This window comes from Syngnathus floridae, chromosome 19, assembly GCF_059516105.1.
Source record: "Syngnathus floridae isolate MCC-2025c chromosome 19, RoL_Sflo_1.0, whole genome shotgun sequence".
NCBI lineage: Eukaryota > Metazoa > Chordata > Actinopteri > Syngnathiformes > Syngnathidae > Syngnathus > Syngnathus floridae.
The window spans coordinates 8,093,879-8,119,427 of record NC_142431.1 but is presented as its reverse complement, the minus strand read 5'-3'; the positions used below and the strand labels follow the sequence as shown (position 1 = coordinate 8,119,427).

General features: G+C 42.4%; 2 protein-coding genes across 7 annotated transcripts; one reads left to right on the top strand and one right to left on the bottom strand.

Annotated features, from left to right (window-relative positions):
• Nucleotides 1–868: 868 nt before the first annotated feature.
• Nucleotides 869–21,687, bottom strand: mia3 (MIA SH3 domain ER export factor 3). Of its 3 annotated transcripts, XM_088362524.1 has the most exons (28): nt 21,496–21,687; nt 20,536–20,669; nt 19,016–19,102; nt 16,808–18,905; nt 16,348–16,686; nt 16,140–16,270; nt 6,700–6,831; nt 6,539–6,560; nt 6,371–6,459; nt 6,212–6,289; nt 6,016–6,126; nt 5,855–5,926; nt 5,664–5,768; nt 5,406–5,528; nt 5,242–5,329; nt 5,113–5,165; nt 4,936–5,026; nt 4,718–4,856; nt 4,484–4,646; nt 4,382–4,417; nt 4,223–4,290; nt 4,021–4,106; nt 3,777–3,890; nt 3,419–3,463; nt 3,297–3,343; nt 2,760–2,825; nt 1,945–2,341; nt 869–1,800 (listed from the first exon to the last, which is right to left on the bottom strand). In XM_088362524.1, exons 1-28 carry the CDS (start codon nt 21,614–21,616, stop codon nt 1,565–1,567), a joined length of 5,271 nt encoding a protein of 1,756 aa, XP_088218650.1. In that variant the 5' UTR covers nt 21,617–21,687; the 3' UTR covers nt 869–1,564. The 3 variants fall into 3 exon arrangements, with proteins under 3 accessions (XP_088218650.1, XP_088218651.1, XP_088218649.1); XM_088362525.1 differs by lacking the exon at nt 2,760–2,825 and having other exon boundaries at nt 21,496–21,685; XM_088362523.1 differs by lacking the exon at nt 2,760–2,825 and having other exon boundaries at nt 3,297–3,463.
• On the top strand, nt 21,172–25,527 carry taf1a (TATA box binding protein (TBP)-associated factor, RNA polymerase I, A). Of its 4 annotated transcripts, none has more exons than XM_088362533.1 (11): nt 21,172–21,189; nt 22,498–22,698; nt 22,834–22,997; nt 23,116–23,229; nt 23,302–23,500; nt 23,579–23,700; nt 23,799–23,957; nt 24,064–24,130; nt 24,196–24,319; nt 24,404–24,558; nt 24,774–25,527. In XM_088362533.1, exons 2-11 carry the CDS (start codon nt 22,560–22,562, stop codon nt 24,959–24,961), a joined length of 1,431 nt encoding a protein of 476 aa, XP_088218659.1. In that variant the 5' UTR covers nt 21,172–21,189; nt 22,498–22,559; the 3' UTR covers nt 24,962–25,527. The 4 variants fall into 4 exon arrangements, with proteins under 4 accessions (XP_088218659.1, XP_088218657.1, XP_088218658.1 ...); XM_088362531.1 differs by lacking the exon at nt 21,172–21,189 and adding an exon at nt 21,672–21,688; XM_088362532.1 differs by lacking the exon at nt 21,172–21,189 and adding an exon at nt 22,223–22,385.
• Nucleotides 25,528–25,549: the final 22 nt, after the last annotated feature.

Sequence of the window (25,549 nt, the reverse complement as noted above, 5' to 3'; positions counted from 1 at the left end):
GCGATGCAACTGGTGAGGACGCTCTCAATGGTGCCACGGTAGAATGTAGACAGGACTGCCTGAGGAGCACATGCACGCCTGAGCTTCCGCAGGAAATACAGGCGGCGCTGAGCTTTCTTTGCCAGTGACGAGGTGTTAGCGGACCAGGAGAGGTCCTCACTGATGTGCACCCCCAGGAACTTGGTGCAGCTCACCCTCTCCACCACAGCACCGTCGATGATCAGCGGCAGGTGTGTTGTGTGACCCTTCCGGAAGTCAACAATGATTTCCTTGGTCTTATTGACGTTCAGCAGGAGGTTGTTGTCCCTGCACCACGTGGTCAGAAGGTCAACTTCCGACCTGTACCGAGTCTCGTCGCCCTTCGTGATGAGACCCACCAGAGTCGTGTCGTCAGCAGTCCGACCGTGTTAAGAAAATAACAATGAACGATGGAAATTAAAACAATTAACCTCTAGAGGTGTGGATTTAGAATCAAATTCCAATGTGGAAAAATCTCAGTACAAGTCAAAATGATGCTTGGGTGGGTGTGTTGACTCCACATACCTGTATGCACTCCCGACAACATCCGGACACGCTCCTCTTGGTCTCAGGAACGAGCAGGCCACTTAATAGCAAATTTACTTGTTTTATTTCATTTAGCCCTCCTGTAAAGTTAATTCAGATTTGTTAATTGCTGAAAACATGCCATGTTCATTTCATTTTCATATCTACACTCCCCAAGAAGGCATCTTCCTTTCAGATGGTTCACTTGTGTGACCACTGCGAGTGTGCACATAATGGAAAGAAAGCTTGCATTATAAATGATAATATAAATATATATATTATAAATATAAATATAATGTAAATGAAAAAAGATAAATCTTGGCAGTAATTTGAAAATTGCCAGATTTATTTTAGGAATTTCTTGAACTTTTTTTGCTGATTGCAGCATCCTCAGTTACAGCAAAAAAGTGCATTTGTTTTAAAAGGGAAGAAAACATGTTTCTTGTAGGCAATCTGTACTTAGCTGAGAATGTAAGACCAACAATTTTTGCATTTTTTATTATTAAAAGGTTCCTACCAACATAGCAAAATAAGTTATACATCTGGCCATCAAATTACACATTTGCTTTACAGTCAGCCCCAGAGGAAAAAAATTGAGAAAAATTGTGGTTTGAGTCTGAAATGTTGGAAGCTTAAACCTCTCTATTCCCGCTTTTAAAAAATAATTTCCACAGGAAATGACATTTAAAAACCTTTTAAAAAGCCATTTATATATATATATATATATATATATATATATATATATATATATATATATATATAAAAACGACAAACCCTTTGATATACAGTGAATTATTGCACAGTAAGATATATTCAAATAAAAGTTTCGAAGTGGAATTTTCCATACAATTACTGATAATGTTTTGATTTAAAGACCATGTCTTCTAAATAACATTTAATTTTTTATTACAAGGCTGAAATATGAAAGTCTTGGTATATATGAACTTAATTGTGTTTAACATGACATGGTTGTGGGGAGTGTTCAAGTAAACTGCAACAGTCTGTGGCATTTTTCTTTTTTTTAAGGCTCGACCATGGCCGGCCTCGCTGAGTCCTGAGAGGCCTCCCGCTTCGGGGGCGGCCCTCCCACCGAGCCACGAGGCGCACCGGCTGGAGGCTGACCCAAAGCTTCGCTGTGACCCGGATTGGGCGGTACAACCGGAGGCAGGTCCGATGGGGGCCCGCTGTGCTCGCGTGGTCCTGGGAAGCGCATGTGAGGAGGGAATGGTGGGTGTGGACCCATAAGCCCGCGTGGACCTGCAAAGAAGGCAGTAGGCTACAACAATGCCAGACTAAAACAGAAACTTATGGTTCAATTCATAACGGCAGGTCAAGCATGCAGAATTGCTTACGTGCGTGTGTGTAAATCCTGTGAACAGGACACAAACTGTCAGAACCTACCATGTGGCATCGACCCAAAATGATGAGCTGGAGGCGGACGGAACGGCGGTGGGAGAGGACCCCGAGGATGGATGACATGTCCTGGTCCAGGGTGGAATGAGTGTCCGTTGGCGGGGTGGGGCCCAAAGTCTCCCCCCATTGGCCCGGACAGCGACATACCCGGGGGTCCGTTGGCAGATAGCGGAGGCCCGAGAAGCGCATTTGGAGGACCATGGGGTCCAGGTGCTGGATGGTAGAGGGGTGGTCTCGAAGGTCTGTAGGGACCACCGGGTGGCAAACGGCTGTTAGGTCCTGTAGGGAAGGGTGGATCATGGAGTCCGGGAGCAGGTGGCGGGGGTCCTTGACTCAAGGAGCCTGGCGAGTCCCTGATGGGTGATGCCAGAAAGGATCCGGGACCCTGCGACAGACAACAAGCTTGCCAATGGAGATCAATTTGATGACCTCAAGGGACATTTATTTACCGTAGCTCCTCAAATAGTGGCCGGCAAGTTAGAGAGGTCCTGAGTTTACGACTGAGTTCTAAAAGATGCTTGTGTTTTAAATTGTGTAATTGCATCAAAAACCTCCTTTAACGGAGACCACTACTCGAGAATATAGTAATCCCAATAAAAAGCCACAGCAAAGTCACTTAACCCTCCAACCAACAAGCATGATAAATAGGAAAAATGAGCACCATGGTCATGAGACTGCGGCTTGTCGTGGTTGTGTTACACGCAGTCAGGTGTTAAGCAAAATCCAGTTAAGGTTAGACAAGGGGGCGGGGCCTCTTGCATACCCCTTCACACTGAGACCAACAGAGAGGCCTCTTTACTCACTGACTCCGCAGCCTCTTTGGAGGCCTCAGCCTCGCCTTTTGTGTGTGGATCTACTTCTTGAGTCTCCTTCACAGCAAGGACATGTACAAAAACAAGTCAAGACAGGGACAGGCGCTAAAGTACACTTTCCTGATCTCACTATCCTTAGAAGAGATTAAATATCGAATCTAACTATCCTAACAAACTGCTGTACTTTGTCTGCCAAGGGAGCCTCACTATATTCACTATCCATTTATGAATGATCAATATGGCAAACAACATGGAGCTGAATGCAGAATTCCAGCAATCACCACTAAATAGCAGTATTGTAACGCAAACGGTCCTGTCTATCTTCAGGCATGACCAATTTAATTCCTATTATATTACACAGTGTACACAAATGTAACAATGTTAATAAACAGATTTCTTTGTGTTTGACAAACCCTTTCTTTCTCCCTCCAAAAGTATTCATATTTGATGTATTATGCCCATCCACATTATAAACAATAAACAAGACACACCAAGGGGAGGACTGTATGAAAATAATGTGTGACTCACAGAACCATCCATGTTGGCAGGTGATGAACTGCGCGGGCCCGACATGTCTAACAAGGAAGAAGAAAGACAAACGTTTGGCAATAGCTTACGTTCGAGGTTTACCAAGCAAAAGCAAGTCTTACCCATCCCAGGATAACGACTGTGTGGGTCTGATGGCGGGCGAGGACCTGAGGGGTGACAAAGAAATGATGCAAAGACGTGAGTGAAGAAAAAACCCACTGCAGTAGATGAAGCTGTTCCTTATGGAGGGAAAGAATTACAAGTTCTTCAAAAGTAAGATGAAACAAGGAAGTGGAAATCAGAACCCAAGTCTTCAAGGGTTGAGGAAATGGAAGAGTTAAAGTTGAAGGTGCCCCAGGAGGACATGAACAACTAAAAAGAGGAATTGAAGAGTGGGAAAGACCAAAAAGAATTTGAGGAGGCGACTCAAGCGGACGAGGTGGCGGGTAAATCGTCGGCAAAGAAACCCAATAAACTCACCGTACGGATCAATTCTTCGCCCCACTGGGGCCGAGGGAGGGCGCCTGGGACCCTCAATCATTAATGGGGGGGATGGCACCCCCCCACTCACTGGGGAGGGCCCGTATGAATCGCCTGTTGTGATCAAACCAGTCTTTTACCGTGAGAACAAAACAAATGCCTCCACTTTATAATTTAAGCCTAAAGATGAGCTCCAGGCAATAAATAATAAAGCAACACGATGAGATGAGAAACATGCGCTCACCTTGGCGAGGACCAGCAGCTTGTCCCGAGTTTGGTCTAAAGAGAGGCGCTCGTCGCTCATTCAGCTGTGAGGTCAGTGCAGCCAACCTGTGAGGGAGGACGCAATAAAAGTAGGTCAACTTTTTCCATCCTGCCATATTAACACTGCTAAAAAAAAAAACATCTAATAAAATTAATCTTTTCAGTCCACGGGGTCGACTCACTTCTCACGCAGCTTGGAAGATTCAAGCTTCTCTTGATTCAAAGCCCGCTCTGCGTTGCGAGCGTTCACCTGAAATAAATTCACGACACTAAACACGCATTCACCTGAAATAAATAAATAAAATTCACGAAACTAAACATGCAAGATTTGTCCATCTTACCCAGTTAGAGTGAGTCTTATTTTCCTGTTCTTTTATCTTAAAAACAAAAAATGTCAACTCTTAGTGTGAAAATGCAGCTCTTCTTAGCTAGGTGAGTCTTACCTGCTCCTTATAGACTTCTTCAGTCTTCTTCATCTGCTCTTCCATCTCATTAATGCGCTGACGCAGAACTTTGACTTGCTCCTCGGCCTCCATGGCTTTGCCTCCCACCTTGGACAGCATGTCCTCTTGGCAGCGACGCTCGAGCTCCTCCTTGGTGAGCCTCCTGCCGTGTCAGCGGAAGCGAAATGTTGAGAAAAGCTCGGCTTAAGTGTTCACACTGACATGTCAACTTACTGTTGCAGAGCGTTTTCCTTTTGCTGGTACATTTCCATCATGATTTCATTCTTCTGCTGGAGGACTTTGAATTGGCTTTCCATGTGGCTCTTCTCACTTTTGAGCGTTGCAATGTTATGCTCGAGCTCCTGATGCTTTTCTGCGGCACAACAAGGTCGCACACTCTACGACATTGTTCTCTACAGTGACATTTCTTGCTGTTCCCGTGATCCACGCACCTTCCAGAGCCTTTCTACTCTTTTCCTCATTAAGCAGTTTGGACATGAAGCGGTCACGCTCTTCTTCGATCACCGTGAGTGTGGTCTGGACCTGGATTTTGACAATGATGGTTTAGGACTATAGTAAAACACTATTTGTAATTCTGCCAGAGCTGTGTTGAATTTGAGTCTTGTTACCCTGGAGACGTCCATCATCTGTTTGATCCTGTTCTTTACTGCAGTCTTCTTATCTGTGCAAGCCATGACAATGACATTTAAACCACCGCATAAAAAAAAAAATCATTTGGAAAAAGTCAGTGGACTTACCAGGTGCTACTTCGCCATTCACCAATACCTTGCCGTTGCTTTTTTGCAACTCGCAGGCGTCAAGGTCTGCCAGGAGTTCGGACAAAACCTGCCATGAGAAGCGTTTTGTGTGAGCTGAAAATTTGATGCAATATCCCCAACAGGCATCTAACAAAAGTGCAGACCTCCACATTGTGATCTTTGAGCACCACGGAGTCCTCCAACTCTTTCTGAGCCTTCTGGTATACTTTAATCTGCTCGCTCAGCGCTGTGTGTTTGTCCTCCCAATCTTTTATGGTTCCTTTAAGCTAGAGGGAGGAAACACAACAAAACAACAACAAAAAAACATTCAGAATGCATCCACCATCTGAGGGGTTACATGTCATCTCATCTTTAATATTGTCATCAATTTTTGTCACATTGCTTACACAAAAAGTTCTTACATTTTTATTTTCTTCTTTAAGCCCCGCATACTCCTTTGCAAGAGATCTGTGCTGAACACTGCGTGCATCTTCTCGGATCTTAGCCTCATCCAAGAGGACAGTTGTCTGGGGGGGGGGGAGCCCACACACACACACCCCATTTATTAATAGACCTCTTGATTGCGGTCAAAAGATTATATAATCATTTGTACCTTAGCTAAAGCTTCTTGAGCTTTTTTTCTGCTCAGCTCGAGCTTCTCGTTTGTCTTCTCCAATTTTTTAAGCTGTTCAAGACAGCAGTTTTCAGAGTGAATCACACAAGACAATTTATAATTCATGAAAAATGAATGCTAACCCTCCAAAAATAACACACCCGATTTCCAATTTGCAGTGAGTTTTCTTTTTCTTCATCAAGCAGTTTTTGGCAGATCTTCTTTTCCTCTACCATGCGCTCATACCCTTTTTCAGCCTCCAAAATTTGACTCTACAAAAAGTAGAAAAATGGATTTAGAAGTACAATAATGATATATTTATATTTACTGCATCTAATATTGGGTGTAAAACATTACCTCCAATTTTTGCTTGTTTTTCAATGCACAATTAACCGTCTCTACAGAGTCCTTTTGGGTTTCTTTCAGCTCTTCAGTCTGTTTTAGATAGATAGGAGATAGATACAAGACATAACAAGCATTTTGCTGAAGCATGTTACCATTTCACTGTAAGTTTACCTGTTTCTGGAGTTCATTCATTCTGGTCAGTGCGTCATTTTTCTCTGTTTTAAGTGCTTGTATTTGTTCGTCCAGTTGCTTTTCATCCACTTAAAGGAAATATATCAGTTAACCAAAAATGACTTCAATATAATCATTGTTTGACTTTCTTGTGAATGAAAAACTTACCAAGATATTCTCTTCTTTTTACCTGCAAAGCAATTATTAAAGTCAGTGGTTTCTTGGCAACACAACCATGCTGGGAACACTAGTGTTTAGTGAGGATATATCAAATGTAAATATTGTACTGTACACACAGTGCTGAACACTAACGTTGGTTAAACACTTACCACTAGCACAGTTTTCCAGAAGAAGATGGTAAAGGTCAATAAGCCAACCACAGCAGTGATGATGACAGCCTGCCACGGACAGCCAAACAAGGTTTCCTCAGGCTTCCACTCTTCTGGCAGTAGTGAAATCATCTGAGGACAAACACACACACAACCATGCAGTTTAGGGGACTGAAAAGAGGACTGGGTTGTAAAGGCCTGAGGAAGTGTGCTGAATATAGGCCAAAGAAAATCATGAAACGTTAACTGATAAATTGCACAGGTAAAATGACAAACTAAAAATGGTTTGCCCCCTTCCAAAAAAACAATAATGAGCGTTGGCTATGGTGCATATCTACGACCTAAAATAAACAACAGAAGTGAGTATTTCAGTTACGTTCCCCGTTGTGTAAATCATTAGCGAAAGAGGAGGGGTTGAACACGCTTAAGCAATTCCAATGCTTTTCAACACGTCAGCGCATCAGTATATCATCATCATCATCATCGACATGGGCATATGCTATGCTTTTTACAAAATACTTACCTGTTGAAGTTCCTCTAGAAAAAACACGTATACATGCTCGAGTTCCATGAGAGGACGTCTTAGTAGCATGTCGCTCTCTATTCCTAATAATTAGCCAAGTAAGCTAGTTTGACATTTGCTAGCTAATGAACGGGTTAGATGAACATGGGACGTCAATGGTGCGACAAAACAAGCAACGTTGCAGGCCTACGTGTGTGAATTAAATACAAATGGATACAATGTGGAGAAAAATATTAAATAGAAACGACTGCAAAAAATGAAATGGGAAGCAGCAGTTGGGCCAACGGTAATTAACACCGAACACGTAGTGGGGAAGCTGGCAAGCAGACCTGGACAAGTTCTGTTCCGAAAAGCAACACAGACCTGAAGCAAGATTAAAATAAAATAAACAAACAAACAAAAACGTAGGTATATGAATGAGTGTCAAGATGTCTATCCATGCCAAAACAAGCCTCTGTGTTTCTGCTAGCAACCAGCTAAGCACCGGCTGTGTTGAACTTCAGCCTTGCACTGCCAGTCAACAAAAAGGGGGCGGGGACACATGAGACGTTCACGATAACTCGGAACTTGGTAAGTTTATACGAGTAACGAGTGGAACATGACAAAATATACTTATATTGATTCAATCGAACAATGCTGTTAAAAACCAAATCGAAAACATAAGGTATTACCAAAAGGAGACTTCATATACGAACTCCAGCTCAGAGTGGCCTAGTAGTCGAATGTCTGCCCTGAGACTGGAAGGTTGTGTGTTCAAACCCCGGCCGGGTCATACCAAAAACTATAAAAATGGGACCCATTGCCTCACTGCTTAGCACGCAGCATTAAGGGTTGGAATTGGGGGGTTAGATCACCAAATGATTCCCGAGCGCGGCACCGCTGCTGCTCACTGCTCCCCTCTCCCCCAGGGGATGGATCAAAATCACACAGGGGTGGGTTAAATGCAGAGGACAAATTTCACCACATCCAGATGTGTGTGTGACGATCATTGGGACTTTAACTTTACTTTTTTGAACGCACAGTTGCCTCAGGTAAGACTAACTCTTCCTTGAATGTATTATTTGACATCACTGCACACAGCAAAACATACCGTATTTATTCTAATTATCGCCCATATTATAATAATCGCCCAGTGTGTGTTAGCGATGACATAAATAAAAAACATTGATACCTCTAATTATCGCCCATGCTGCTAAAAATTCCCCCCAAAACTTACGTTTTTCTCCGCGACCGCATGCCGACGTCATTGCGCAAGTTTAAATATGACTGATTTGACAGCACATTGAATGTCCCTTTTAAATTGTTTTTCTCCATAAACTATGATACAATTACACTCGTCACTCCGCTACAATATCCTCACACAATTACGTTATCGGGGCGTGAGCTCGAACAAGACGATCGCGATAACATGACGTGCACAACATGTGATGTGCGACGGTAACGCGTCGCATCGATGGAGCGTCAATCGACGCACCCCGCTGTTAGAAGTACCGTATTTTCCGGACTATAAATCGCGTTTTTTTTTCATAGTTTGGGTGGGGGGGCGACTTATACTCAGGAGCGACTTGTATATGTTTTTTTTCACAAATTTTTACTTGATCATTGACACATCACTTACTTACAAGTATAGTTGACCACTTCACATGTTAGTTTTAGTATAGTTGATCACTTCACATGCATTTATATCTTTATCTTGTGCATATTCAAAGCATGAAAAATACAGAGAAAAAAAATCAAATAAAGCAATTAACACTTTAAAGCGCCATATCCATGTCCACTGTCTGCTGTATGCACACTTGCTCCATTTTTGCTCTTCTTAAATTTATTATGTTATTTGTTTCTTTATTATTTATTCATCACTCTTATTTATTCATTGTTTGTGCCTTCTTGTTTTTATTTTTTGTGTTGTTTACTTGTATGCATATTGTGTACTATGTCTTGTCACCGTGGGATAGTGGGAACGTAATTTCGATCGCTTTGTGTGTCTTGGCATGTGAAGAAATTGACAATAAAGCAGACTTTGATGAAACAATCAAATAAACAAAACAAAAAACGTTATTTTCAAACGAAACTGGATGAGGGCGCTCTAAATTTCACTGTTGGCCGTGACTCATCAACTGGGAAGGGCCTAACAAAAATGGCACCCAAAAGAAAATCCTATTCTGCAGGTTACAAACTTCAAATTGTGAAATATGCTGCCGAAAACAGCAATCGAGCAGCAGAAAGAAAGTTTGGCGTTAGTGAGAAACTTGTAAGGGATTGGCGAAAAGCGGAGGCCACTCTTTGCGAAACGAAGAAAACGAAAAGAGCTAATCGCGGGCTAAAAGCTAAGTGGCCACAGCTCGAAGAACGAGTTCGTGCATGGGTGCTTGAACAACGTGCTGCTGGGAGAGGCTTATCAACAGTGCAATTGCGTCTCCACGCCCAGGTATTTGCCAAAATCATGAATATAAATGAGTTGCTTGTACTAAGTTCATTTTGTTTTTCCTTATTTAATCACTTCACTGGTTTCTTTTATATCAAACAAATTGTTTTAGGTTATTCACCTGACATGTTTCGGCGGTTTCTTCCGCCTTCATCAGAGTGTCACAGATGTGATAGTGACGCATCTTTATCAGCAGATGGATGAAGGCGTGGCTCACCTGTCAGATTTGACAGGTGAGCCACGCCCTCTGCTGTCCATTCACCTCTCCAGAATGCTGTTCCAGGTTGTAGAGAGCATATAGGCTCCCTCATCCCTGTTGATGGTTCTCGGGTCCCGCTTGCGGATCTCAATGGCCTCCCTGATCCAACGCTGATGTTTATTTTCTTCAGTGCGGATGACTCTGGCCTTTTCCCAGTTCATGATGTGGTTTTCTCTTTTACAGTGATCGGTTATGGCTGACTTGTAGTGCTCCTGTTCTGCTTGTAGTTTTATTGCTCTTGTTTGTCTTGTTGCCGTCTCCTTCTCACACTCCTTCTTGTGTTCTATTTTTCTTGTGATGAAGTTCCTCCCTGTCTCTCCAATGTATGATTTATTGCATGATTTGCATGGAATTTCGTATATGGAATTGCATTTGTTTTCCGGGTTGACTTTGTCTTTTGGGTGGACCAGTATTCGACGGAGTGTTGTATGTGGTTTGATAGGTGTGGTTATGTTATGTTTATTCATGGCTCTTTTGATGCGTTCCGTAATTCCTCTGACATACGGCAAAATCACCATTCCACTGGGTTCTTGTTTCCGTGTTTGTTTCTTTCTTTTCCCCTGTGTTTTGTATCCTTTGTTTTTTACCTGTTCTGCACCTTTGGTTATTGCCCATTGTGGATACTGACATTTTTTAAGTGCCTGTTGTATGTATTGTTCTTCCTGTGCTACGTCCTCCGGATCCGTGATTATTGTTGTGCGTTCATATAGTGTTCTGACAACTGACAGTTTATGTATAGTGGGATGTTCTGATGTCCAGAGGAGGTATTGGTCGGTGTGTGTGGGTTTTCTGTGTACTTTTATTTTTATGTCTCCGTTGTTTGTATGGTGTATGTTGATGTCTAGAAAGGCTATGGCTTGGTCTGTTTCTTCTTCATGGGTGAATTTAATGTTACCGGTGGTGTCTATGGTGTTGAGATGGTCTGTCAGGTGTTGTGTATGTCCTGTTTTTGTTTTTTCTAGAATGTCATCGACGTAGCGTCTCCATAGCGTGGGTTTGTATGTGTCCGGAGCTGTTGAGAGTGCCTTTTGTTCCAGATCTTCCATGAAAAAATTGCACATGATGGCAGAAAGAGGGTCTCCCATGGGGAATCCCTCTTTTTGCCTGTAAATTGTGTTTCTGTATTGAAAGTATGTGGAGGTGGCGATGAAGTGGAGTAGTTGGGTGATGTCCTGTGCTGTTAGGTTTGTGCGTTTCTTAAGTGTCCTGTCTGCTGATAGTCTGTCATGTACTATGTGTATGGTGGCATGTGTGGGTGTTTTTGTGAAGAGTGAAATGACGTCGTGTGATATGAGCATTTCATCTTTCTGTACCTTTACGTGTGTGAGTTCTGTAGCGAGTTGTTTCGAGTTTTTGCAGTGTCGATCCGTGAGTCCTAGTAGTGGTTTTATTATTTCTGTGAGTGCTTTTGAAAGGTTGTATGTGACTGACCCTATGCTGTCTACGATGGGGCGGAGAGGTGTACCTGGTTTATGAATTTTTGGTGTGCCATAAATTCTGGGGATGATATTTGCTGTGGGTATTAAGTGATTGTATGTCTGTTTGTTTATTTTATTTTCAATGAGTAGTGGTTTGAGTAATGCTTTGAGTTTGTTTTTCTTGTCTTCTGTTGGGTCTTTTTGTACTACTTCGTAAGTGTCATCCTGTAGTAACTGTTGCATTGATTCTTCGTAAGTGTCTGTGTCCATAATTACTGTTGTTCTACCTTTGTCCGCTGGGAGGATTGTAATGTCTTTATTTTTTGCTAGTGTGATCATTGCGTTTACTTCCTGTTTTGTAATGTTACTGGGTGGTGATTTAGCCGTTTTTAAAATACCTGCAACTTCATTGCGTAGTGCTGCTTTTTGTCCTGGGTTATGTATTTTTTCGCATGCTAACTCCGTGGCTAAAATGAAATCATCGACGGGTATGTTTTTGGGTGTGATTGCGTAGTTGAGTCCTTTTGCTAGTATGCTGCGTTCTGCCTGGGTGAGTTTGTGGCGTGACATATTGTGAATCCATTTATCGTTGATATGTGTGTCGTCCGGTTGTGCCTTCTTTTGTGCGATGAGTCTGTCCAATTTTCCGATGTGTCGCTTTTTTGTGGCAGCGAATTCCTGTTCGTGTATATTATCTAAATGTCCGTTTATGTTTCCATATACGAAATTCCATGCAAATCATGCAATAAATCATACATTGGAGAGACAGGGAGGAACTTCATCACAAGAAAAATAGAACACAAGAAGGAGTGTGAGAAGGAGACGGCAACAAGACAAACAAGAGCAATAACACTACAAGCAGAACAGGAGCACTACAAGTCAGCCATAACCGATCACTGTAAAAGAGAAAACCACATCATGAACTGGGAAAAGGCCAGAGTCATCCGCACTGAAGAAAATAAACATCAGCGTTGGATCAGGGAGGCCATTGAGATCCGCAAGCGGGACCCGAGAACCATCAACAGGGATGAGGGAGCCTATATGCTCTCTACAACCTGGAACAGCATTCTGGAGAGGTGAATGGACAGCAGAGGGCGTGGCTCACCTGTCAAATCTGACAGGTGAGCCACGCCTTCATCCATCTGCTGATAAAGATGCGTCACTATCACATCTGTGACACTCTGATGAAGGCGGAAGAAACCGCCGAAACATGTCAGGTGAATAACCTAAAACAATTTGTTTGATATAAAAGAAACCAGTGAAGTGTATAAATGAGTTGTATGAGAGAAATGTAGTGAGAGGATCTTCTTCTTGTTATCGCTTCATGGAACGCAATTGCCTCTCAATCCATGTCCAGGTGCTGGCCAAGGAGATGAATATAACAGATTTTAAAGGAGGACCTTCTTGGTGTTATTGCTTCATGCAACGCAATCGCCTCGCTATCAGAGCAAGAACATCGATGTCCCAAACGCTCCCACCGGACTTCCAAGTAAAAATCGACAGTTTCCGTGAGTTCATTAAGAAGCATGTAAGTGAGCATAACGTGACATCGGATCATATTATTAACATGGACGAGATCCCCCTCACGTTCGACATTCCCATGGGCCGTAGTGTTGCAGAAAAAGGGCAGAAGAGTGTTAATATAGAAACTACTGGTCATGAAAAATCGCACTTGACAGTGGTGCTGGCATGTTGCGGAGATGGCTCAAAATTGCCACCAATGGTCATCTTTAAACGAAAAACGATGCCCAAAATCCAATCCCGCTCAATTACTGTCACTGTAAATGAGAAAGGGTGGATGGATCAGGAAATGATGAACTTGTGGCTTACGAAGTGCTACACTAGGCGTTCGGATGGCTTCTTCAGAGCGAACAAAGCTCTGTTTGTGATGGATATCGCAAGCATATCACGCCACAGATAAGAGAAATTAAAAAGCCTCAACTCCATACCTGCCATCATCCCTGGAGGCTGTACTAAAATACTTCAGCCACTTGACGTCTCCGTGAATAGGAGCTTTAAAGCAGTTCTGCGTAACCTGTGGGAGCAGTGGATGGTGGACGGAGAACACAGCTTCACGGCAACCGGGAGAATGCGACGTGCAACATTCCTGGACGTCATTGGATGGATCGACAAAGCGTGGGCTTCGGTTACACCCAAAATCATTTTGTCAAGATTTAGAAAATCTGGAATAATTCCAACTGAAACTGACGAGGAGTCTGACATCAGCGACAAAGATGACGAAGGGCCCAACGTATTACCGGCATCAATCGCGGCTTTTTTTGAAAGTGACACGGAAGACGAAGAGTTTGAAGGATTTATTGATTAGGAGTGACGCAGAAGGTTTGGAAATGTTTTTTATTTTTGTTATAGTTATTTGATATATATTTTATTTTGTGTAGCAACTTCTATTTGTTTTTATCATTACAGTTCATAGTTGTTGGCTCGTGGAACTCTCGTTTTGTTAAATAAAGGGCCATTTACCAAACCCACATCTTCCCTTGTACTTTGTTAACGCTACAATATATTTATATACTCCATCTGTGGAGTAAAAGGAGATGCAACTGACCCACGAGGCTGACGTCAGCTGCTCACGCGCGGCGTTTTTGACATAAAGGACGAGAAATTTGATCGATAGATTTAATGATTTGGAGTGACACAAATGGTTTGATAATATTGTTTATGTGATAGTTATTTCAAATATAGTTTATATATTGTTGTATGGGCCTGTGGAATAATTTCATCTGCGGCGCGGCACACGGCATTGTTGAGAAAGGACGATCGACAAAAGACGAGAAATCTGATCGATGGATTTAATGATTTGGAGTGACACAAATGGTTTGATAATATTGCTTGTGTGATAGTTATTTAAAATATAGTTTATATATTGTTGTATGGGCCTGTGGAATAATTTCATCTGCGGCGCGGCACACGGCGTTGTTGAGAAAGGACGATCGATAAAAGACGAGAAATTTGATCGATGGATTTAATAATTTGGAGTGACAGAAATGGTGTGATAATATTGTTTTTTATGTGATAGTTATTTAAAATATAGTTTATATGTCGTTGTACGGGCCTATGGAATAATTTCATCTGCGGCGCGGCACACAGCGTTGTTGAGAAAGCACGATCGATAAAAGACGAGAAATTTGATCGATGGATTTAATAATTTGGAGTGACACAAATGGTTTGATCATATTGTTTTTATGTGATAGTTATTTTAAAATATAGTTTATATGTTGTTGTACGGGCCTATGAAATAATTTCAACTGCGGCGCGGCACTCGGCATTGTTGAGAAAGGACGATCGATAAAAGACGAGAAATTTGGTCGATGGATTTAATGATTTGGAATGACTCAAATGGTTTGATAATGTTGTTTATATGATAGTTATTTAAAATATAGTTCATATGTCGTTGTCTGGGCCTGTGGAATAATTTCAACTGCGGCGCCGCACACGGCATTGTTGACAAAGGACTATCGATGGATTTAATGAATTGGAGTGACACAGATTTTATTTATGGAATAGTTTTTTTTAAATACCTCTGAATGTTACGTCAGGCCCGTTCTCAGCTTCTTGTTTGTGTTTTTCATGTTAGCATAGCATCGTTTAGCCTGTTGTTGCTCGTTCATGTCTGTTCTTGGTCTTGGATTTTGTCGACTAAATTGCCCCCCAAAATGCGACTTATACTCCGGAGCGATTTATATATGTTTTTTTTCACTTTTTTGGGCATATTATGGCTGGTGGGACTTATACTCCGAGCGACTTATAGTCCGAAAAATACGGTAGATCAAAACAGCCGCTGTTCTAGTGTTAAGAACACCAGTGAGATGCAGGTATTGCATACTACATAAGGAAAATATACATATTGTTGCCCATTTCAGTGCCCCTTGGCGATCGGACAAAAAGTGTTCTCTATTAATCGCCCACCCTCCCGTTGGACATAAACCTTCTCTAATTACTGCCCTGGACGATAATTTGAATAAATACGGTAATTGTTGTACCACAGAATAACATCTATGCTTAAATTGCTGGAGCCTCGGTTTTTGACCACAATGCGTTCCAGAAGGCTGTTCGAGAAATGAATCGTTCGACTTCCGAATCATGTTCTCCCATTACAAGTACTGGAAAAAAAATTTATCCGTTCCAAGCCCAAAAAAAAAAAATTGCCTTTTTTAAGCATTTTTCCATTTGCGCATTTTTGTCCGATCGCGCAACTGCAGCGCACCGCCGAACGCGCAACCGTAGCACGTTGCCGACCGCGCAACTGCACCACGCTGGTCACATTATTGTGACAGAGCCGTCGCTGAAATTTAGAAAATATTTTTAAAGTCCTGATGTACTTTCCCAATTTTAAGTGGACCTCAGTGCGCAGGGAGCTTAATTTGGTCCGATCCCGCAACCGCAGTGCGCCAGGCGCTCACTGTCGCATTGCTTTAAGAGCGTTTTTGTGTTTTAGGATGGCTTTACTACTCCCACTTGCTTCCTTTGGAGGCATGATTAGAGTTGATGCAATCCTCTGAGTAACGAGAATGTAATAACGAACGGAGTCAATTGGCATGTGGGTCCTCTCCGCTCATTTCGCGAGGTTCGACAACCGAAATTTTGTCCGACATCCGAAGAAAAAATATCTAATTTTTTTGTTCGAATACCGATTTGTTCGAGAACCGGGACGTTCGAAAACCGAGGCTCCACTGTATGTCATTAAATGGTTCGTGAACTGACCAAACGGTGGATTACAAAATAATTGTATCCAAATCATGTTGTTCCTTTAGCAGCTTCAAAGCAAACAAACATATTTTTAGCTTCATCACTTACAAGAACGGTCCACTCTGCAACTTTTGCCTTGACAACTGTAGCAGCACAACCCAGAAACGTGACCACATCTGAGAGCAATCCCACTTCTTTCTCAAGAAATTCAGACAGAGGCTCGATGGATCCCAAAGACCCTTATATATTAAAAAAAAAAATTAGACAGTGTTTCAAAGACAAACTCTAACACAAAATTCCTGTTTGGATGACCAACCTGAGGGTGCGTGCTCCACTTCCCCAAGGCCCTTGTCCAAGGGACTCTCGAAAGCAGCTTGAGGAAACTTCTGGATCCCCTCTGACACGCTGAAACTTGGCTGGTTTTCTTTGTTTTTATTGAAGTGTCCGCCATCTTCCCCCACACTCATATCCGGTGTAGTATGCTCTTCGTCCAAGCTGATCCCCGGTTCTCTATCAATCCCCGCGGGGTCTTTCTCAAGATCGGTTACTGTACGGTTATCATCACTCTCCAACAATGACATGTCGGGTTTCTTCTCGACTTCATCAATGTGAGGCAAATCATCTTTGCCGCTCATGTCTGGTTTGTTTGCAATGACTGAAAAAAAAAAAACATGTACACTTTAGAATGGAGTTAAGTCAAGTAAGTATTAAACCCTTATTGCATATTATGACAAATATAATCCCCAAAAAAACCATAGTAAAAAATACATGCATACCCTGGTCACTATTAACTTTTATCTTCTCTTCCACCAAAGTTGTGCTTTCGCTTGCTGCAGAATATTTCTGTCTTAGATTAAATGCCAGCTCCTGGAAGTCATCCAGTATTTGTGTTTCGTCATCTATCAGATCCATCCGCTGCTCATCGTCGTATTTTGAGTGCCGACTATCCAGAATTTTCTCAATTTCATCTAGGATGGTATTTTCCGAAGTTTCAGAGATGTCCTCAAGTGCCTCTTCGAGATCTTGCACCGTCCCTGAATGTGCAAGACGAGTAGCTTGTAATTTAGTGTCCATGTTGGAGAACATGGACTCCACTTTGTAGAGATTCTTGAGTCCCAGAAACTTCTGGAAACGCAGCATCTTCTCTTCAGTGTAATAACCCTGCAGCAGAGTCAGCCTCAGGACGCTGTCGCTGTAGACCAGCTCAGGACTCGAGGTAACATGTGGACATGTCGTCGGTGAGGCGTTCACAGCGTTTGTGTCGTACGACTGAGAGAACGAAAGTGCATTTTCATCTTCAAATAGGTCTTCTCTTTCCTCAAATTTATTGTCATCCATCTCCGTGTTCTTCTCCTTCACATGAAGCGCTTCATCATTAATATGTGGCTCTTGGGGCAGGACATCATCTCTCGCTGCTATATCGTTCAGCTCGCTAAATGACTCAATCTCCTCTAAAGGCACCTCTCTGTTTTTTTCAGGAAGGATTATTTCTTTACGTATTTCAATTTTGTATTCATGGGAAACTTCTTTCAAGTCATCCTCCATTACAATGCTGTTGTCATGTTTTTCTTCATTCTCGGTCACCTCTTTCTCCAAATTATGTCCATCTGGTAATTTCCTGTGTAGTTCCGCTTGGGCTACCCTGTGCAATACAGAATCAAATGTATGTACCGTTTCATCAGTAGGTTTCGGCTGTTCAGCTCGAGTTTCCTCATGTTTATTCGCTAGAACACCAGCATCATCATCTTCAAGATCAAACAATAGTGCCTCAACCACTGTTTCTCTTGGATCAAGAGAATCTGGTGTATCTGTAAGGATTTGATCTGAGTTCTCTGGCTCTGCGTGATCTCCAGGATCTTCGGAATGAGAATCTAGTGACCCTGGATGGAATACTGGGTTCTCTGACTTTGCGTGATCTCCAGGATCTTCGGAATGAGAATTTAGTGACCCTGGATGGAATACTAGGTTCTCTGGCTCCTCAGTATATGTAGGAAGTTCTAAATTGGAATCAGGTGAATCTCCAACTGGATGGACATTTTCTGGTGCTGTGTCTTTTGGTGGTTCCTCATGACTAAGAAATGTTTCGTCCTCTGAGTCTTCTTCTGAATTTATTGCTTCATCAGAAACACCATCACCAAAAAATTTTGATACAACCTTCTCATCATCAGGTTTTGATTTGTCATCCTGTGCAACCATGGAAGTGTCAGCTTTTCCCTCTGAAGAAGAAAGCAACGGAGTTGGTTTTGCCTCATAGGTATCACCATGTTGATCAGAATGATCTTCAAGAAATTCATTATTCTCTTGTTCATAAGGCGTAACTTTCATGGTGGCTTCAGCATCTGTGGTGACAGCATCAAAAGTTGATCCAAAGGTTGTTTTTAACTCAGAGATTGTCTCTTCTTGAGAAGTTGGGGTTGTAATGTGTTCCGACACAGGATCATTGTCGGGTAGCGATTCCTCCCTGAATTCTTTGTGAACATCTTGCTCCTCTGACTCTGCATCTTCAAGAAAAACTTCTTTGGTGGTTATTTGCTCATTCATTCCGTCATCAGCAGCCGAGTCGGTGTCGTCGGGTGTAACTTCTATATGAGGCAGTTTTTCTTCATGATATTCTTTTTCCATATCAAGTTGAAGAAAAGAGGCACTTTGATTATCTGTGGCCCTGCCAATTTCATCAGCTTCTATTTCACTGTTATTTGTCGCCTCCTCCTCTGGTCGGTTTGTGTCTTTTGCAGTATCCTCTGGCACTTGTGTTTTGTCAAAATTCTGTTGATTTTCATCATAATTCTTCACTGGTGGAAAACCCAACAGTGAATCTATCTCATAGTTGTCAAATTGGTCAAATCCTGTGTCGAAACAGACAAAATCCGTTTGCTGTGAAGCAGACAGAAGAAAATAGATTTGAAGCATCGTGCTTTTTAAACAAACTCAAATGCAAATAATGTAAAAAATATAGTGAATTGTTCAATCTTAACATCTTGTACCTCTGTTGGAACTTCAACTTCTTTATCTGTATAAACATGGTTGACAGCCAAGAGGTCCATTGGGAAATAACCAAATTGACTTCCAACCTGTGACAAAGAGGTGCACCCATGAATTGACGGATATCTGGTTCAAAATCCGTCCGTCCGTCCGTCCGTCCGTCCGTCCGTCCGTCCGTCCGTCCGTCCGTCCATCCATCCATCCATCCATCCATCCATCCATCCATCCATCCATCCATCCATCCACCGCGTCCTGGGTCATCCCCGGGGTCTCCTGCCGGTGGAACATGCCCTGAAAATCTCCCCGGGGAGGCGTCCAGGAGGTATCGTAATGAAATGCCCGAGCCACCTCATCTGGCTCCTCTCAACGTGGAGGAGCAGTGGCTCGACTCTGAGTCCCTCATGGATGACAGACTTTCTCACCCTATCTATAAGGGAGAGCCCGGACACCCTGCGGAGGAAACTCATTTCGGCCGCTTGTATCCGGGATCTTGTTCTTTCGGTCACGACTCATAGCTCGTGTCCATAGGGCCACAGCTCCGGTCGGCTGCCTCAACAATGGAGGCACGGAACATGGTCCACTCGGACTAAATGTCCCCCGCCTCCTCCGGGATGTGGGAAAAGCTCTGCCGGAGGTGGGAGTTGAAGCTCTTTCTGAGAGGGGATTCTGTCAGACGTCCCCAGCAGACCCTCACAGTATGTTTGGGTCTGCCAGGTCGGACTGGCATCTTCCCCCACCATCTGAGCCAACCCACCACCAGGTGGTGATCAGTTGACAGCTCCGCCTCTCTCTTCACCCGAGTATCCAAAACTTGCGGCCACAAACCCGATGACACGACCACAAAGTTGATCATCGAAATGTTGCCGAGGGTGTCCTGGTGCCAGGTGCACACATGGACACCCTTATGTTTGAACATGGTGTTCATTATGGACAATCCATGTCGAGCACAATAGTCCAGTAATAGAACACCGCTCGGGTTCAGATCAGGGGGGGGGCCGTTCCTCCTAATCACGTCCTTCTAGGTCTCACTGTCATCTCACTGTCATTGCCCATGTGAGCATTGAAGTCATCCAGCAGTACAATGGAGTCCCCGGAAGGAGCGCTCTCCAGTACTTTTTCCAAGTACTCCAAAAAGGGTGGATACTCTGAGCTGCCGTTTGGTGCATAGACACAGACAACAGTCAGGACCTGTCGCCCCACCCGAAGGCGGAGGGAGGCTACCCTCTCGTTCACCGGGGTGAACTGCAATGTGCAGGTACCTAGCCAAGGGCAATAATTATGCCCACACCTGCTCGGCGCCTCTCACCGTGGGCAACTCCAGAGTGGAAGAGAGTCTCATACCAGCTCAGGCTCCTTTCCTGCCATTCCATGTCCCAAAAGCCAGCTTCTGTAGCCAGGGATTGGACCGCCGAGGTCCCTGCCTTTGGCCACCGCACAGCTCACTCTGCACCCTTTGGCCCCTCCCACAAGTGGTGAGCCCATGGGAAGGGTCAAATTTAATCATAAAGTAGAATATACTCACACTCCCAGCCCACATGTCATCCCTTCTGCCGGACAATTTGTAGTATACATAGACAGTTTCTGATTTCTTGAATGACAAGAATCGACAGTCCGGTCCTGAGAAATCTTCCACTGCTTTTCCACGACATAGAAGCACTAGAAAAAGAAAACACAGAGTTACGGGTATCTCAATCCTCATCTAATTCCTGGGGAATGGAACAAACAAAAATTTTATCCATCACATTAGTAAAACTATGACTTAGTTTGTAAGCAGTCAATAATAATTTTACCATGGTCCCTGCAGAAAATGTCATTTTTTGAAAACATGCATTTTTGCCTGTGTCAACGCTTCAGGTAGACTCTGCATATCAGTTTTGGGATCTCTGCTATGCTTCTGTGTTTGTAGAACTGGGACAGTGATTTCTGAGATTTCCATAAACAGTATAGGTTTGTGGCGTGAACTTCTAGTTGATGTTTAAACTGCTTTTGTACACTTAAATATATAAATCATTGGAATGTTTTCAATGTTTTAGATGTTTTTTTCTCAGCTGAATTTAATTTGTTTGCTAACAACTCTAATAAATGAAGAAAGTTAACACGGGTGTGCCTAATAACATCGTTCAAAAGAAAACAGAAAATTGCCTAAATTAGCTGCTGTTACACATCGTTTGCCCAGGTATTTGTTATTTGTTTATAGTGCTATTAGCGATTAGCTGCTAACGCAGGCCGGAGCCGTCAGGAAACCGGCCAACGAAGGCTGCAAGTAACCTTTACCAGGGATCAGCAAACATTGTCGAACTGGCCAGCATTTGCAGTGTCGTCGCAAAGATAAAACAACAGCAGACCGTGTTATCGCAGTCGCAAAAAATCGACTGTCGAGGTCAATAGATAAGGCTCAATTTATGGCTAGCGGCTTTGGGATGGATGGAAGATGCATGCCCGAGGTTCTGGTTTAACTATCAACAGAAAAAAACAACCTTACAGCTGCACTCCTCGTCGGCACATCTCTTAAAATCGGAGAATCGCTTCTCCAAGGCGGCGGTTGAGATAAAATTAAATAAAAGTAATAAAAAGCCTTTTCGGTAAAAGTGTTTTGCTGCCATGCTGGCAGGTTTGAGTGGTGAGTAGGAGTACTGAGATGGGAGGCGACACGTCAGCAAGCAGATCAGATCCGGGTGGGTGTAGGCATTACGGGTTCGTTTTCACTGCATGCTGCCCGGTTTCACTTTGGATTCTTTAGTTGCTCACACGAGTCAACGAGTACCCCCAAGGGCACATTGTTTTGAGATTGACCCATCTGTGGGAAACAGGCTGGTACAATATACAAATATACCTTGTTACGTAACAATCCCTTACCGATGGTTGATCACATTCTACTAAATACTTGTTTACATAAGTTATATGTATGTATATACCTTCTTTCATTAAAAAAATCCTTACTGTTACCAATCTTGTCCCCGACCTGAAATAAACTCCAAATTAATCTTATAACGCAGAGGATAACATGCTTTCAGTGTGTTCATGTTTGAGATCTAAATGTACTAATTTGCCACATTTGTATAATATGTCCTTTATTGTGATCTGTTTTTCCAAACACAGGGTTATCAAAAAGATCATTGATACCAGGAGGATTAATTAAGATGTTGCAGCAGTTATTTAATTAGGCAGTACAGTACATAACAAAATAATATTGTGTGTCCTACAAGTGACCAGTAGAGGGCAGCATCGCGCAGCATGAACTTTCATCTGACAAAACACAACAAAAGAAGAAAATCCTCACGAGCAATAGAAACATTGCCACGTAGAGCCTTATTTTCAACATCTATAAACTTTTTAACCTATAAATTAACTTGAAATTCCAAGAGCCCCCAGGTAGGAGCCAATCCCACCATAGAAGCATTTTCTGTTATCAGAACTATGAGATTGACGTGCTAACCAATGCTAACCCTGCTTAACACATGCATTATTATATTTTAACCCTCAGGCGGAGGCACTGCAAGCAAAAAAAAAAAAAAAAAATTATCAGCAAGAACAGCAGTTCTTACAATGGACGATCTGGAAAATGAGCTTTGGTATCCCGTACAGTCTCCTGTACTGTTTGATGAGCACAACGATTCATCAGAGAACACTGTGACAAAAAAGCAGAAAAAATCAAAGCTTCCACTGGCAGAGGCATTTGTTGTTGGTGAGCAGAATACTGTGTGCATACCATCAAAAAATTTGATCAGACTATTGTTTTCGCTCAGACCTTTGTGATGCGTGTTTGGAGTTGAGTGTGAGTTGATAATGCAATAGAGTCGTTCTTCCCTCGTCATTTCAGAGACAGCGAAGGAAACAGGGTTCCATCGGACCACAAGGCTTTGTCTCGAGAGAATCAGAGAGGCGATGCTGCATCACAGATGGCAGGAGGCTGCAGAATATATGGCATGTTACCCCCAACAGTTGGAGGACACAACTGCTGGCCCTGGAAAGCACTACAAAGAGGTAAATTTGCTTAGGGCTTTTAGAAAACCACAAACCAGGACTAACAAATGCAAAAAAAAAAAAAAGTGACTAACTCGTCTAAAGAAATAGTCAGTAATGAAGACTTTTTGCTTTTCAGATGATTTGGAGAATTACTATTGAAATCCTTCATCATCACCCTAACTCAAAGATGGAGGACTATAATATAATTTATGAGCAAATGAAACATTCAGGATTCAAACATTACCTGATGGTACAGCAACATCATATCCATGTGAATTCATCATTCTTCTGTAGTGTACTAAAATTATCTATGTCTTTCTAGATCTGCTTGGAACATTCCTTCCACCTGCTTCTCCACGGTCAAATTGAGAATGCAAACCGTCACCTCTCCATCGCTGAAAGTTGGAGGCATGGTCAAGAGACTGCACATCAGTATCAGAGGAGTAAATTGATCCAGGCCTACAGTGGTTTGCTGGATTACATAATCTGGTGCAACAAGAAAAATGCACCCACCAAGACGAGTAAGACAACACTGTATAGCGTTGGGCTCCATTCTACATATGACCCCGAATAAATTAAGGTTGTTTTGTGTTTTCAAGGTTCGACAAACGCTGGAAGCAACCAAGACATGCACTATGACTTTAGACAGGCTTCTGTCAATCTGAAGGAGATTTTAAAATATCCTGGTGTTTGGGATCCCTTCATACTGAGTTATGTCGAGGTAAATAAATTCAATTATCTTCAATGAGATTGCAATTGTAAATCTCAAAGTTGCTTCCTTTTAATCTTGTTCATGTGAACATTGTTTTTTTGGGACAGATGCTCGAATTCTATGACGCTCATGATGAAGCCAAGAAAGTCTTGGAAGAGTATGCATATGACAGCACGTTCCCTTCAAATCCAAACGCACATGTCTATCTTTACCAGTACTTGCAGAGACACAATGCACCGGTGAGAAAATTGACCAAAGTTTTAAAGGTATGCCACAGTGTGATCAGAAGTTCTTTTCAGCAGATTTACAAGGAAGCTCAAAGCAACACTAGGCTGACTATTTTGTATGCAAATTTCCTTTTTCATATCTTAGGTCCTCCATCATTTAGTTCCAAGCCACGAGCTGATGTTAGACTACAGTTCCTTCCTGCTTCTCTCAGGTAAATTTTGACATGAACAGACAAAACATGAAACACACCTATGATGTCATTTTTTATTGTGTCAGAGAAACCAGGAGACATAAAGAAGGCTCTTGGGGTCCTCCTTGACATACTTGACTATGCCTGCTGGAGGACGAGCATGGATGCGTGGAAGTGTTTAAAAGACGTTATTGACAAATTACAGTTACAGTATGCCATTTTTTATAAAGACGTTAATTTACCAAATGCCAATTTGGGCTTTATCACTCATTGCCATCGTATGTGTCAAAATAGGGACGACTGGAAGGAGGTTGTTGCTGAGCAGATGACAGCGAGAAAAGAGTGGTGGCCCGCAATGCACTTCACAATGTTCCACGCAAGTGAGGATGCCGTGCAAAGACCCCAACTGATGGAAGTGAAGGCATCACTCACCAAGATCCTCTGTCCAGGTCAGAAAATGTCATGGTATTTATTTTTCAAACCTTGTGCTTGCAACTGCGTTGAAGATCAAAGTGAACTTTATGGTCAAAACTAATTTCCCCTAGGATATCAAAATAATGTGATGAGTAAATAAAAAAGATGAAACTTTGAACATTTGCAAAATGTTTAAATGATTTTTAAAAAACACAATGCGACTGATTTATACTTTGTCTTTGTTGTACAGCTCAGTGTTATTTATATACTTCCAGAAATGAAGCTCACATACCCAGCTGGACAAATAATCAAGGATTGGAGAACCTGAAGACGACAAGTTATTATTTTAATCTGTCAGTGCGGTCTGCTGAAGTTATTTTGATACAGTTCTTCTCCACATGGGGTCGCTCTAGCACTATACGTATTTTCCTTGAATAGGTGGTTTAAATGGCCACCTTTTCTGGACAGAAAGCACATTTGGCTCTTAGCCAGCCCTCATGGGTATTTTAAGTTTTTTTTTGTAACATTTGTTGGAAATCCTTCTCTGTCCCCAGCTGACTTTTGCTGCACCACTGATGCTACAAGTCCGTGTGTTACCCACACAACACACACGGCCTCTGTTAGATTTGTTGTCATGAGAGATTACTCAACCAGCACAGACCTTACTACAACCCAGTGTGCTTTAATTTGGACAAGCATGACAGATTATCAACAGCACCATGTGTGGAGTAACAATAGGAGCCATAAACAACGTCAAATGAAAGGGAGCTTTGAAGTTGTAGTTAGATGGCATAGTATAAGTGCTAATATTTAGCACACAGTAAATTTTGGTCAGTGTATTTTGTAGTGGATCAAAAATATTTGTGTATCTTATTATATTATATGACAACATTAGTCATGCCTTCTTAACATTATGTTTACTCTTCTGGGTCCTTTGCACCAAACCATGAAATAAAGTCAGCATGGAGCAGCATGCCAATTTAATAAAAGAAAGTGTTTTGTAATGATTCTGCTTACTTGATTAGG